The 15,334-nt window shown below is 36.5% G+C and overlaps 1 protein-coding gene across 4 annotated transcripts in view; it reads right to left on the bottom strand.

Annotated features, from left to right (window-relative positions):
- Positions 1-217: 217 nt before the first annotated feature.
- The window catches only part of WASHC3 (WASH complex subunit 3), a 58,663-nt gene continuing 43,546 nt past the window's right edge, over positions 218-15,334 (bottom strand). For 3 of the 4 annotated variants that reach the window (XM_003405295.3, XM_010599726.2, XM_023538891.2), the window contains 2 exons: positions 10,931-10,995; positions 218-456 (listed from right to left, as the gene is read on the bottom strand). In XM_003405295.3, the coding sequence (XP_003405343.1) occupies positions 372-456; positions 10,931-10,995 (150 nt within the window). In that variant the 3' untranslated portion in view covers positions 218-371. Of the gene's footprint in view, positions 457-4,708; positions 8,429-10,930; positions 10,996-15,334 lie in introns of those variants that run through there. The other variant, XM_023538889.2, reaches the window with a different exon arrangement.

The raw sequence follows: 15,334 nt of genomic DNA, 5'->3' as shown, positions 1-15,334 counted from the left end.
CAGGGATATTTCTGGGATACAACGAGCATTAAAAATGAAGTCAGTTTACTTTGAGTTTAGTGATCAAAAGTTTACTAAACTCAAAGTAAACTGACTTCATTTTCAATGCTCGTTGTATCCCTGAAATATTTCATCTCAGTCTTTGTAACATTAATTGTACTTAGGTTATTTTATTTTTCAGCTTAGGGCTCTTTATTTTGGTAATAAGACATACTGCCAGGTTATAAACATTTTATTTTTAGAGAAAAAGCGGTGGTGGGTATGTGGTCATTTGATGTTTTTATGACTAAGAGTTTGAGTTTAGGTTCTCTCTCTTATAGAATGTAAATGTACACGTACACACGTATATGAAATTCTTATCAAAATTAAGCTTAGTCACTAAAAGAAGATTCACTATCTGAACTTTCTTCTGCATTTTTTTCACCTTCACCATCAGGCACTGGAGCATCTGGTCGCCTGAAAGAGAAGAAGGAAAAAAATTTTAAAGTTTTCCAGTTGAAAAAAGCACTTACTAACTGTAAATTAAGTTCATCTTAGAATATCGCTGCTAATAAATCAGCCAAGTCTGCCGTCCGTAACTGAGGGAGTCTCCCGCTCTCCACCACGGCATCGTTCTCTCTGGCTTCTTCAGCGTCATGGGGATTAAGTGCAGAGGCCAAGACACTGTTTTCTCTTGCCAGTTCCTGCATACTGTGCTACTTCAGCACTTTCTGCTGCTTGTTACCATGGAGACCTAACTACAGACAGAGATGTGATGTGTAGAGGCTGGCATGACAAGTGCTAAAACCCTGCAGCCTCCAAGGGCAGATGAGGTACAGAGAAAGGAAAGCTAGAAATGGAAAGAAAAGGAAAACTTTGATGTTTAGGAAAGCTGCAGGGAGAAATTCAGAAGAGACAGGGAGCTCAAGAATGGCTATTAAGAACCAAAGGCAATACAGAAATTTTGAGGGGAAGGAGTGTGTCAGGTCAAAGCAGGTTCTTAATGTTCACTGATTGTTTTCACTTACATGTTTTATCTTTAGAGAATGATAAGGAAAAAGTATGAGGACTACACAACTGAGTTGGTAAAAATACTGCTCCAAGATTCCCAGGCACAACAAGGAGGTATGAGAATGGTGAAACTACAACTTTACGTGAAGGTGCTCTAATAAACCAAAATGAAATTTTAATGTCATTAAAATAGTCAATTAGATGGGCCTAATAGAGTTTGTGCCAGTAAATGTTTAATCAATACAGTAACACACTCGGCCTCTATTTACTCTTTCCAAGAAAGCTGAATTAAGCAAGGAAAATATGCTTTTGGGGAAGCTAAGAGGAAAAGGAGACATTATAGTTGCCATGTCTTAATAATTAAAAACTACCAGATTTTTTCTCCCCTAGGCTCCTTGAACGTTATTAAAGATTTAGGGCACTCAACAAATAAAACTTCTTTTTTGCCATAAATACAAATTACCATTACTTAAAATAAGAAAATACACAGTCTACCATTTACTTTGAGTTATTAAAACTATGGCTTATTTTTGGCTTTTATATATATATATTTACTGTGGTAAAAATATATATAACAAAGCATTTCCCATCTCAACATTTCTTAAGTGTACAATTCAGTGATGTGAGCTATGTTCACTATGCTGTGCAATGATCACTACTATCAGTTTCCAAATTTTCCCATCACCCTTAACAGAAACTTTGTGCCCCTTAAGCAATGACTGGTTTATATTTTTTATATCATATTTGACATGTGACAAAAAAAGGAAGAAATGCTGGCATTGCTCTCTAGCTTTCAAATATAAACCCAATTCTCTGCTGTACAATTTTAGATTATACCTATGAGGAAACTATAGGGACCCAAAACAGTAAATTTTAAAACTGAGTACAGCATGAGTGGTTTCTAGGTTTTGACTCATACTCCATCTGCCCAAAATACTAACATGGGACCATAGTCTTCACAGGTCTTTGTAGAAGCAATAACCCCAGAAGTAGTAGGCATAAATACCTAGCACATTTTCCTCAGTAAATTTTGCTTTGCTATATAGTTGATTTCTTACTGTATCCATCTTAAGAAAAAGGAAAAAATTACCAGAGGGAATTATTTGAATATCACCATCAACATTACATTAGTATCTATGGCAACCCAAACAAATCTAATGGACACAACTCCCAAAAAGCCATCCTAGTTAAGAAAAGGGTAAAAACAGCTTAGGTTTAAAACAAATTAAAATTATAAAGTTCATTAATTTATGTGTTTAACCATTTATTGATATATGTGATACTGTATAGCACTATGGTTAAGAACACAGACTCTGGAGTCATACTGCTTGGGTTCATATCCAAGCCTTGGCACCTACTCATTGAATAACCTTGAGAAAGTTAGGTAATCACTTTGTGCTCAACTAACTGGACTGTCATGATGATTAAATGAATTAATAAATGCAAAATTTCTTGAGTAATAGCCGGCATATGGTAAACACTAAGTAAATCTTATCACCATCATGCACCTACTATTTGCTAGGAACTGTGTTAGCTATTGGGGATATAGAGATGGATAACAAGTAGTTCAGCTAGTAACAGCTGATATTTTAGTGGAGAAAACACAATTGCAAAGAAATTATTGTCATACAATGTGATATATACTATGCTGGTATGATAAGAAAGAGGAATCAACTCTACTAGGGTTGATTAGAGAAGACTCCAGATAGGTGAAGATACTTGTGAAGGGTTTTGAGATATGAATACAAGCTTACCAGGAAAAGAAGAGGTGGGATTAAGTGAGGATGAGAATATTCAGGGTAAAGAAAAAAATGTGAATGGTGTGGCATGCTGCTTTTGGGAATTATAAGTCATTTGGTAGCTGGAGTGTAAGATATTCGTTAGGGTGTAACAGTAGATGAGTTTAGACCAACTGTCAGGAGCAACAAGGGGTAGGTGGGAAGTTCTATGAAATTGTTTTCATTGAAATAGCACAACTAAGCTTGGAGCTCCTTTCATTTATTTATTTTAAATGAGATACAGCCCATATACCATAAAATTAACCATTTTAAAGTGTACAATTCAGTGATTTTTAGTATATTCATAAAGTTGTACAGCCATCACCATGATCTAATATTAGAACATTTTTATCAAGCCCAACAGAAACCCTGTATCCATTAGCAGTCACTCTCCATTTCTCACTACCCCCAGCCCCTGGCAACCACTAATCTACTTTCTGTGGTTATGATTTACCTATCTGGACATTTCATACAAATGTAACCTTTGTGTTTGGCTTCTTTCACTTAGCATATATTCTCAAGGCTCATCCATGTTGTATCATGTATCAGTACTTCATTCTTTTTTATAGCTGAATAATATCCCACTGTATATCCATACCACATTTTGTTTATCCATTCATCTCTTGATGAACATTTTGATTGTTTCCACTTTTTGGCAGTTACAAATAATGCTTCTATGAACATTTATGTACAAGTTTGCCTGGGAACGTATGCTTTCAATTTGCTTAGGTATATATTAAGGAGTGGAATTGCTGGATCATGTGGTAATTCTATGTTTAATCTTTTGAGAAACTGCCAAACAGTCTTCTACCTGGCTGCACCATTTTACATTCCCAAGAGCAGGGTATACCAATTTCCACAAATCTTTGCCAACACTTCTTATTGTCTGTCCTCATTCATTTTAAAATAAATTCTATGCTATTTGAATTGGAATCACTATGTGAACAATAGAAAAAAATACACACTAGTTGTCTTAGGATATTAAAAAGAGAAAAACTTTAAGAAACCATGAGGGTCAAATGAGGTAATATATAGAAAAGCATCTTATAAGTTATAAAGCCTTAAATCCACTGCCATCAAGCTGATTGCAACTCATAGCTACCCTACAGGGCAGAGCAGGACTGCCCCACAGGGTTTCCAAGGCTGGAAATCTCTAACTACTGTGCCACCCCCTGACACAAATGTTAATGGTAATACTAAAACTCACAACAATACCATCATTTCCAACCTGGATATTTACTCTCTGGGGAAACAGAAATTTGCCTTTTTATGTTATGATCAGAGTGCTCTTATTTGTTCCTACATATAAACCTTTTAAGATTTTTTCATGGAAATAAGTTTGAAAAGGTTGCTACTGAAAACCTCTTAGAAAGGAACAGAAGAAGGACTAAGTATACACAAATTAGTACTTTTTAGCATACCAGATGCTGTGGGCATATGATATTTCTGGCAGACACATCCTTCTCCCATTTTATGTGGATCAAGTAAAGTTGTCAACCATAATCCCTGTGGCCCTCACTCCTTCCCTACCCGCTTCCTTGCTGCAGCCACATGATCCTGGCCTGGACAATCACTGGGATCTCTTCCCCTGGAGAGAGAGATCCATTCAAAGGAAGGCATATAACCCAAGCAAGGCAATTCAGAATGTTTCCCTAGAGATGAGCTGTGGATTATGGAGATCTCTTTCACTTGGGGGTTGCAAAATAGGCAATATTAAAGCCTTTAATTGCTGGAGGCTACATTCCCTAGCTTTAGAGAAGAAGCCTAGCAACAGGAAGAGAGACTTAGATTATTACAAGAAGGAAGTAAAGGTGAAGTGAGGTGGTAGGGAGAAAGGGAAGAGTGAAGTGAGGTGGTAGGGAGAAAGGGAAGTAGAGCACCAGCCAGCCAGCCCTGATGACATGGAACCCCCAGGTCTTACCCTACTTAGACTTCTCAGCTATATGAGTTAATAAGTTGTTTTTTTTTTTTTTTTGCTTAAGCTAGTCTGAGTTGGTCTCTGTGATCTGGAACAACAAAAGAGTCCCAAAATACAAATATTATTGCTTTAGTTTTTCATTAAATGGAGATTTATATTTGTGCTTAAACCCTTAGCCATTTTAAGGATCCAAAAACCATATAAACATTCTTCAGAAAAACATTTATTTATGTAGGTAAATAGTTTAAAAACATTTTTCATCTGTTTTAAACTTAAAACAGTTCAATTTAAAACAGATGAAGTACCAAAAACTTTGTTAGTAAAAATATTGCTGAGCGGGGGATGGTGGAGAGGGTGCTGTGTTCATCATTCAAATCACTTTCAGTGTCAACTAGAACATATACTAAGGTTATTAATTTATATTTTAAAATAGTAAAACTGTAAAAATGAAACGGAAGAAGTACATTTACTTCATTAGGTATATTAACCCACTGCTGTCGAGTCGATTCCGACTCATAGCAGCCCTATAGGACAGAGTAGAACTGCCCCATGGGGCTCCCAAGGAGCGCCTGGTAGATTCGAACTGCCAACCTTTTGTTTAGCAGCCCTAGCTCTTAACCACTATGCCACTGGGGTTTCCTTAGGTATATTAGGGTTGAATTAATATCTTAATATGTGAATATTAATATAATATTAATATCTTAATATATCTGTAAGTAGTACACACATTTACAAACATTAGAAAGCAGATTTGGGGAAAGAAGACAAGTATCACATGACATCATTTTTGTCAATTAGTGGTGTTTTGTCAGCTCTACGTGATGGCGACAGGTGTTAAGGAAAGAGCAAAACACTACGATTTCTGAACACAGACTGTATTAACTACATAAGGATCTCTAGGGAAGTTATAAATATAACAATTTCAACCTTGAAATTATAGTAGCTGAGTCCCTGGGTGGTATAAACAGTTAATGAGCTTGGCTGCTAACAGAAAGGTTGGTGGTTCAAGTCCACCCAAAGGTGCCTTGGAAGAAAGGCCTGGCAATCTACTTCCAAAAAAATCAGCCACTGAAAACCCTATGGAGCACAGTTCTACTCTGACACACCTGGGGTTGCTATTAATCAAAAGCAATTTTACAACTGGTTTGGTTTGGGTATTATAGTAGCTAATTTATCATTACACTTAAACTATAGATGCTTTGGCTTTTTCTCTTCTGAATGCCTATCAAGATGGGTATATCCTGTTCCTGTCTTGGTAAGTGAACTCTTGCAACCAGGGAAATAATTTAATGCCTAATATCATAAAGAAAGAGAAACCAATCTATCCTAGGAAAGACTGGCATCTGCCATTGAACTTGGGAGCCTCTGTTTCCCAGAAGTTCTGCTATCTCTTCGCTGCTAGCCATTGGGAGACCATAACTGCTTTTTTAACACCACCTCTTTGATATTTGTATTCTCTCTCTCTTGTGGTCAAGGTTCCCAATCACAGTTTTCCAATCACAATTTTTGGCATTGTTTTTACCTGTACAGTAATTTATAGACAAGGTTTGCCAGCTAGTGGTTGAGGACTGGGAGTTACATTGAATGGGAACCCAGGTCAGCAAGAACTAAAAAAATGGGGCCAATAATAACTGCGAATTTTCCAGTTGGGGGATTGAGGTCTACTCTATCTTCAACCAGCCAGAAACCAACCCTTAATCTATTATGTCGTTGTGTATTGGGAGGTAGACAAATATATATGACTAGTAGATAAGGAATTTCCTTAGAGTGCAGGAAAATCCTCTGTACATGTTTTAAGTTACAGTCAATAAAGTTTTCCTGCTTTCCACTATCGTTTTGGTCAACCCTAATAAAGAGGAGTCTCGTCTCAGAGATAAGTAGGCTGAGGTGCTTACTTTTATTTCTGGCAACCACAAGAGTGATCACTGCACAGCTTGGGAGAAGGGTATAAATATCTTTTGGTACATACCTCCAGGACAAATGTCATTTGGGCTGGTTCTGTTCAAAAGCCTGAACAGTACTTTGAACTCAATGACATGCCTTCTTCAGCTAAATCAATGTGCTGCAAACCGCACCCTCCCACTAAGATTGTGACCAGCTGAATTTCAACGTCAGAAGTCTGTTCTTTACTATGAAGCTGAAAATACAGATTTTCAATTTAAGAATACAGAATATAATTTAAAAGGATATTTTGTGCACGTTAAATATGTCTTTGTTGAAATCACAATGGTATATGGGCGACCACAGAATTATAAACAAATTGTGATTTAAAAGCTTGGTAAATCCATTGTTTAGAACTTGTTAAATATTCCTCCATTAAAACATTCATAAATCACAACTAACATTTATTGAACATTTACTGCTTGTCCAGAGCTGTGCTAATTGCTTACATCATTTTCTTACTTAATCTGAACAGCTCTATGAGGGTTGAACTCTTCTATTTCTCATTTTAGGCATGGGAAAACTGATGCACACAGTAGGTTAGCTAATTAATTCAGAGTCACACAGCTAGAAGGTGGCAGGGCAGAATCTGAACCCAAGCAAGCAGAGTATCTCCAAAGTCTGCCTTAGTCTGAAGCTTAACTATCCTGAATCCAATCTCTTGTTGACTGGCAGGTCCAGAGGCTACTTGTCCCAGAGCAGTAAAAGCAGTCATTACTAGCTAGTAACAGTAATTTGAGTCCTGGAACATGAATTCAAGAAGAAAACTTTTTTCCCTGTTAAGGAAATCTAGGTACTGAATGAATGAATTTATAAGGCATGATTTACCTGGTCTATATTGCTGAAAGCAAAATTAAAACAGATTAACCTTTAGACAAATTAAAAATTTTCATTTTGTTTTCCCTTAAACTCCTTTGAGTTTGCTGGTCACAAAAGTGTCCCTTCACGTACCTTTTTATTTCATTGACAATGGAAACCTATTTTGTATAAGCTAACGAGGACTTAATTCTTGATTATATAAAAATGATTCTTACTTTTAAAAACTTGGATTTTTTAAAAGAATTAAACCACCACTTAGAAGTATCAAACAAATACTATTTATTTGGTAGTTATCAGGCATTTCTTCAGTTTTATAGACTTTCTAAACTTCTTTGATAATTATTTTTCTAGGAAATTTCTAGGTTCTTTCCCACCTTATCACGTAAGTTTTCTTAGTTTCAAATTTTGTACTCTTAAATTCTAAAATTTTATTTTCAGATAGGCCAATCAAATAACAATGTATTTTCTGATCAGTATTTATTTCTAAATCAACCTGAGTTCTGCTCTTTGCTCAGTGCAGACAAATCTAAACTATTTCTTCCAAGAGTTGTATGAGTTTGTCTTACTACCTAAGGTTAATAAAAAGAATGTGTACATTTAGACTTTAAAAAAGAAAACAGAATAATCTTTACGGAAACTTCTTCGCTGAGGTTTAAGAGGTACCTAAGGCTCTAAGTAAAATACTTAGTGCCTCCTTCAGATGGCACATTTTCTTCTCTTCCATCATCATACTTTTCTGCCAAAGTGAGACGCCATAACTTTAAACATGATTTCAAAAGTGCCAGAATTCCTCTGTTAACAAGGCGATTGATTTTACTTATCATATCTTGCTGAATGTAGTTAGAGCTGGTTTGCTAGTAGTGGTGATAGGTTACAGTGAGTCACCCTGACTCCAACCAGTGCCCCCGGTGACCAATGGCTTGTACTTATGAGGTAATGGGTCAGAATTCAGGCTCCAAGCTGTGGTTGAGGAGCAGCTTTTCTGTAAGACAATGTTAACTGTTACTGGAATTCTACCCTAAAACTTGGCACCACCTTGCAACTGAATGCTTCCCAACATTTACAGACAATGACATACCCTCAAACTTGCTAAGTGAGACCCATCAAGGAGCATTAGGGGTGGTGGGGGTCCTCCCTAGTAATCACCCATGGACTTCCTAAGATGGTGATACCTAAGGGAAGTCTTGAAGAATAAAAAACTAGGCAGGCCAATAAAATGTGGGAAGGGAGTTCCACGCATGCAGAGGAAAGAAAACATTCAAATTCACCAAAGGGAATAAAAGAATGAACCGTTCACGGAACTGTAAGTAGTTTGTATGACAGACACGTGTGGAAGAGTAGGAAGGGATGAAGCTAAAGAAAGAAACTGGGTCTTGATAAAAGCACTTATATACTGAAGGCAGTTGAGAATCAGAGAAAGATGTGATGCAAGAATGAAGTATGAACAGATCCTCTCAGGCTTTAATGGATGGATTGAAAGAGAACAGGGAAATCAATCATGAGGTTACTATAATAATTCTGGTGAGAAATGATGAAAGCCTCAGCTAAGCAGCAATGGATATGGAGGCATGTGGTCAGATTTGAGAAATATTAAAAATGAGGGAATAGTGACTGACGTAGTGGAAGGTGGGGAAGAGGGCAGAAATTAGGACAGCTTCCAAGTTGCTAGTGTGGGTAGTTGGTTGAAGTAAAGGATTATGAAGCAGGTTTGGGTTGAACAGGGGATGAAATAAAGCCAGTAATGGATAAAGGGACTGGATAGCTAACATATGCTGACACTTATAAGGCTGTGAGTTTTCCATTTATTACACTTTCTCTAGAGAGAAAGATCATCATTTTAAAGGTCATTATAGCCCTCTGTTATTATAGAAGGTGTACTGTGTATTTCCAGAAGCTAAAATGAGGATGGTCAATGTTAAATATAACATGTACTCCAACGAGTACCAGAATGGATTAAACCCATATGTTCAATTCACATTAAAATATATGTCACAATCCATCTGCTTTTATGTCTGCATCAGAAACAATTTCCAGAACAAATGCCAAATATGCTGGTGATTCTTTATTTCAAACTACCAAGCCATGCCATTGTACTTGAACTGTTTGATACTTAGATAAATATCGAATGTAGAGTTAGGCTGGAAATCTGTTCTTGCAGAGTTCTAAAAAATTCTTAAATTTCATATTTTAGAATATAAAAGAAAAAGACTGATGGTATTTTACTCCAGAATGCTCACTTCTTCTTGAGAGGTTGAGCACCAAGAAAAATTCCAAAATATACGGCTAGTAGAGTATGATTACCCAGACAACACAGCTAAATACATTGGGATGAACTAAAACCCAAACTGGAAAGACTATAAGTATCTAGATACTTGCAAAACAGAATAATTCTGAAGAATTCATTAAGATATATTTTACCCTGGATGAACTATGACGATATATTTTAGCCAAGTTTACTTGGGTGGAATGAATTATTGTCAAATTTCTGAGCCACAATTTTTTAGCATTCCTCAAGAAATATTTAATAAAACTCATACAAACCAGTATCTATTTTCGTAATAACTATTAATGTGGACCTAGAGTAGCTTTACCCTATTTACTTATCAATCTGGCTCAACCAAGACCATGACAGAAGCAAATTCCAACATTCTAGGGTTTTTATAGTGTTTAAAAAGCAGAGATGTCACATTGAGGACTAAGGTGTGCCTGACTCAAGCTACGATATTTTCAATCACCCCATAGACATGTGAAAGCTGGACAATGAATAAGGAAAATCAAAGAACTGATGCCTTTGAATTATGGTGTTGGTGAAAAATACTGAATATAATCCTATGGTCTGCCAGAAGAATGAACAAATCTGTCTTGGAAGAAGTACAGTGAGAATGCTCCTTAGAAGCAAGGATGGCGAGACTTCATCTCATGGACTTTTGAACATGTCATCAGGACGGACCAGTCTCTGAAGAAGGACACCATGTTTGGTAAGGTTGAGGGTCAGCAAAAAAGAGGAAGGCTCTCAACAGCATGGACTGATACAGTGGCTTCAAGAATGGACTCAAACATAGCAACAATTGTGAGGATAGCGCAGTGTGGGTAGTAGTTCATTCTGCTGAACAGAGATAGAACAGACTCAATGGCACCTACAACGACAACGTCTTAAATGAAAAGTTAGTAGGTAACAGAAGTACTAAGAAATGACCCTGCTTCTCATAAATACTGCACCCATGCCACGAAAACTGTCATCAAATTCCACCTCCTTTGAACATCCAGATTCATCAATGACCTAAAATGTGCTATGGCTGGTTTTAGTAACAGATTTTTTTAAACACAGTAGCAACATTATTTAGGAAGATGGTTTCCTCAACCATAAAACACTGTATAGAAACATATGTGTGTGGGTATTTAAAGTTACATGTTAACTTTATATTGTTTATAACTTATAAATTCAATATCTTGACCGTAATATTATATTAGAAGAATGACTTACTCAATAAGATCCGGGTCTAGTCCTTCAGATATCATTTTGTTTCTTATTGCCAACACTGGAACACCCTAAGCAAAAGACACAATAATAATTAGATCATTAAAAATGCTTCCTTTATACGTCTCTGTATAAGACCCAAAACAAGACCTTTAGATGCCTCATTATTTAAAATAGTTTTTATTTTGTCTTTATATACGTGTACAGCACTTGAATAATAAGGTACACATTTTACACTGACTTAATGGGATTAGTGGTATATGCAACACTGCATAAGTAAAAAAAAAAAATCATAAGGCACCAGAACAATGAAAACATTGGTAACTCAAAGACTAAAGTGCTTGAGTGGCATCTATGAGTACTTATAACAATATGAATAAGATATCTTTTTATAAAGATTTCAGGGCTTTCTACTCTTTAAATAGCTATGTTTAATAAGCATATGGTCCAATTTTATTTGGACACATTAGGCATAAAGGGTAAAAAAGAATTCAAGAACCTTCTTGGCACTATGTATCTTCCCTACACCAATATAAACACTAAAAAAAAAACCAAAAAAACCCAGTGCCATCGAGTCAATTCCAACTCACAGTGACCCTATAGGACAGGGTAGAACTGCCCCATAGAGTTTCCAAGGAGTGCCTGGCGGATTTGAACTGCTGGCCCTTTGGTTAGCAGCCGTAGCACTTAACCACTATGCCACCAGGGTTTCCATATAAACACTAAGTAATAATAATTCTAGAAGTGTACAAGTTGCAAAAACATTGAGAACATGTGAATTTCAAAGTACTGGTTAAGAACATCAAGATAGAAGAAAAGGATACATCAGAAATAAATATATATTTTCTTGAGAAGGGAATGGATCTGATGAATGAACATTCATTGAAAGCTCACTTGTAAAGCTCTAGGGGGAAAAGGTGCAATCAAGTCTCTTTGTCAACTCTCCCACTTCTCACCATCTCAACACTGAGGAAATACAAATTTGACCAGTTAAATTTGGGGACACTGATCATATCACCTTCAAAAGCACGTATGGGCCGCTGTGTGTTATATCTCTTCATCCCATGTGACAGAAGGGGTAAGATAAGCCGGGGCCCACGTGGGACAAAGACCAATCACCTCTCTTTTTTTGTTGTATACTCTTCCCTTTGGTCCTCTCATGCCACTAGCAGTTGTGACATTCAGTATTGAACTTGAAGATACAGAAGCGGCCCTTAGGAGCTCTGATGCTCCAGTCCAGTTTCTCAGAGCACCTCCCTGAAATTTCTGGGCACCAGCCCTGCTAATTTTTCTCTGCTTTCTTTTGCAATTTTTCCTTGTGTTTTCTGGCCTCAGGGATCTTATAGGGTGGTTAGCAGTACATTTACTGTGGTTAGCAGTAAAATTCTGATTCATCAAAATCCCACAACTCAATCTTTAACATCACCGTGGCAGCACAACAATTTATGCTAAGAAAATAAACACATAATTGGCCCTTGCCTTCAGGGAGCGCACAGTTTAACAGACGTGCAAACAGATGATTATGACACAATGGCAACATTCTTAATAGAGGCCTGCACAAAGGGCAATGTTAGACCAGAGGAAAGGCAGGCTGGGCTTAAGGACCAGTGAAGAACTGAGCTGAGTCTTGAAGATAGGAGTTTGTTTAAAATGAAAAACATGAAGACTTAGAAATATACACAAATCTTTAAATAGTCTATCACGTATAAGCTCAAAGGCATTTCTTTTAAGAATAAGTATATACATGTCCAGATATTCCCTTCCCCAAAATGCTGATTTTATTTTACATTTCACCAAAAAAAAAAAAACACCAAAAAACGGAGTTTAAGTCTAAGCAAGCACATGTACAAATATGAGAGCCAAATGGATTACAAATTCAATATAATGTCTTCAAAGTTAATGACCATGTATCTGTCATAGAATGCTGATCATGTCAAATTAAGTTTACATCATTATTAACCATAATTTTTATTTATTAAATAAAAATCTTATTAAAAATTAAATTCCTATTTACCTTTTTTTCTTATTTGTCCAGGAAAGACAGTTATAGAAGGAGTTAGGAGATGCTTCCTACAATCATAATCTCCTATTTTGACTACGGAGGAGAAAAAAAACGCAAGTCCTCTTACAGCTTGCTACATTAAAGGAGGATGGGAAAGCAATGGCTTTCTTTCAAATTTACAGGTTACTCAGAAGAATCTATTTCATGAGAGGCAATAAAAGCAAGGCTGTCACATACAGGCCCATTTATACATTTATCTCCATAACCATCGTGTATTATAAATTAGTAAAATTTAATCTGTAAGACTCAGATAAGAATGGATACTTAAATGCATCCTAAATGTTGCTGTTGTTAGTTGCCGTCAGGTCGACTCTGACTCATGGTGATGCCATGTACAACAGAAACGTTGCCAGGTCTTGCACCATCTTCATCATCACTGGTATGCTCAAGTCCATTACTGCAGCCACTGTGTATTTTGAGTGCTTTCCAACCTAGGAGACTCATCCCCTAGCACTGTACCAGACAATATGCTGTTGTGATCCACAGGGCTTTCATTGACTAATTTTCAGAAGTAGATCGCCAGGAGTTTCTCCTTACCTAAGTCTGGAAGCTCTGGTGAAACCTGTCCACCATGGGTGACCCTGCTGGCATTTGAAATACTGGTGGCATAGCTTCCAGTATCATAGCAACACTCAAGCCACCACAGTACAACAAACTGACATCGATGGGTGGTGGTCCTAAATATTGGATGGATGAAAATAAATAGCACCACAATAGAATTCTCCTCAAAATTATGCCCCTGAAAGCAACACTTTTCAATGGGGACAATCTTTAAGGTGTTCTGAAAAGTGAAATACGGTAGGTTTGGAAGACAAAGAAGGTGGGAGATAACATTTTTGGCAGTTTGTTAAGTATTAAGTTCAAGGACAAATGAAGAACAAAAAAGCAGTTACTTGCTTAGGCACATCCAATCTGAACAGAACCCTCATGTTTGGAATAAAGTAAGCACGAGATTATAAAACTAGTACCACTTTTAAAATAGATTACCTTGGGCTAAGACATGAGCGTATTAAATACGTTTAAAAATAAAATTTGCTTAATAATTAATAATTTTATTTAATTTTAATACCAGAGGAGAAAATTAACTACTTGAATGAAAAGGTTGGGCATTTCACTTGAAAATTAAATGCCATTCAACTATTTAGGATAATGGGAAAGCTAGGGGCTTGGCACATATTAAAAAACACTGAAGTGCTAAGGAGAAAAGGAAAAAGAGCAGAGTTAACATCATACTTCTTTAAAAAGACCTCTCAACTTCTATTAACTATGGTTTGATGGTATACGGTCTTTCTGCAAACTCAACTATGTGATTTATTTTGACTTTAGCATAATCCACAGGATGTCGTTGGAAAGGTTATACAAATAAGTTACAAAACTTAGAAAACAGAAGATAGGAGAATCGGGTGGTTGAAAAGTTTCCTAAAATATAGCAAAGAACATGTGTATGGAGTAGGGATGGGGGGTGGGAAGGAGGAATGGGGAACAAGGAAGTTAGATTAATGGAATTGGTTATAGTACAAGACTAACAGAATCCTCAATCTCTAAGCTTCATATTTTACCTTAGCTTCTTGGAACTGGTTACAGCACAAGAGCATAAATATGCTTCAAATTTGGTGGGTCTTTAGTCATTTCTGTATATGGATATAAAGGAAAAGATACACAACTTCTAATGCTTTATCCTATTAGAGACTTTACTATTATCGTCATCACCTTGATACCAAAGGAGAATTTGGCCCATGTTTCAAAGGATGCATTCCAGAGGGATTTGCTGCTATGTTTCCAGTGATGCTGCTTAGACAATTTGTTGTTTTGCTATATTCTTCCTCAGAGGTCAAGGAACAGAGTCTGGTTTTGTTGAACATCAAAAAGAAGTGTCCAATTTCTGATCTCCCAGGGACAAAGCTACTGGTGGTCTAAAGAGGACATGAGAGACCTCAAAACTGAAGTCTACTGAACTGTGGGATTTTTTTTGGCAAGTGATAATGATAGTTTGTCCAACATAAGTAAAGAAGAAGGGAGAAGGCAGCCATAAGTCTGATGTTCCAAAAAATCACGTCTGTATTTGCGTCACTGGAGAAAGTGTGTAAAGAAGCCACACTAATGAAATTATGATGGCAGCACTAATAGTCAAATGCTAGTTTCTTATATCACAAAAACTGTTTGGAGGTCTATAGGCCTGCCAATATTTACACGTGTTTATTTGTATTAATGAAAGCCAAGCTACTAAATTCCTTTATAAGCTATGTTGAAATTTTTCTAAAGTTTTAGATTAGAAGGAAAAAAAAAAAACAAAGCAAAACCTCTTACTCAACAGAGATAAATGACTCTCCTTTTAAAAAATAACACAA

Source organism: Loxodonta africana, chromosome 4 (genome assembly GCF_030014295.1).
Source record: "Loxodonta africana isolate mLoxAfr1 chromosome 4, mLoxAfr1.hap2, whole genome shotgun sequence".
Lineage (NCBI taxonomy): Eukaryota > Metazoa > Chordata > Mammalia > Proboscidea > Elephantidae > Loxodonta > Loxodonta africana.
This window is presented reverse-complemented; position numbering and strand designations above follow the sequence as displayed.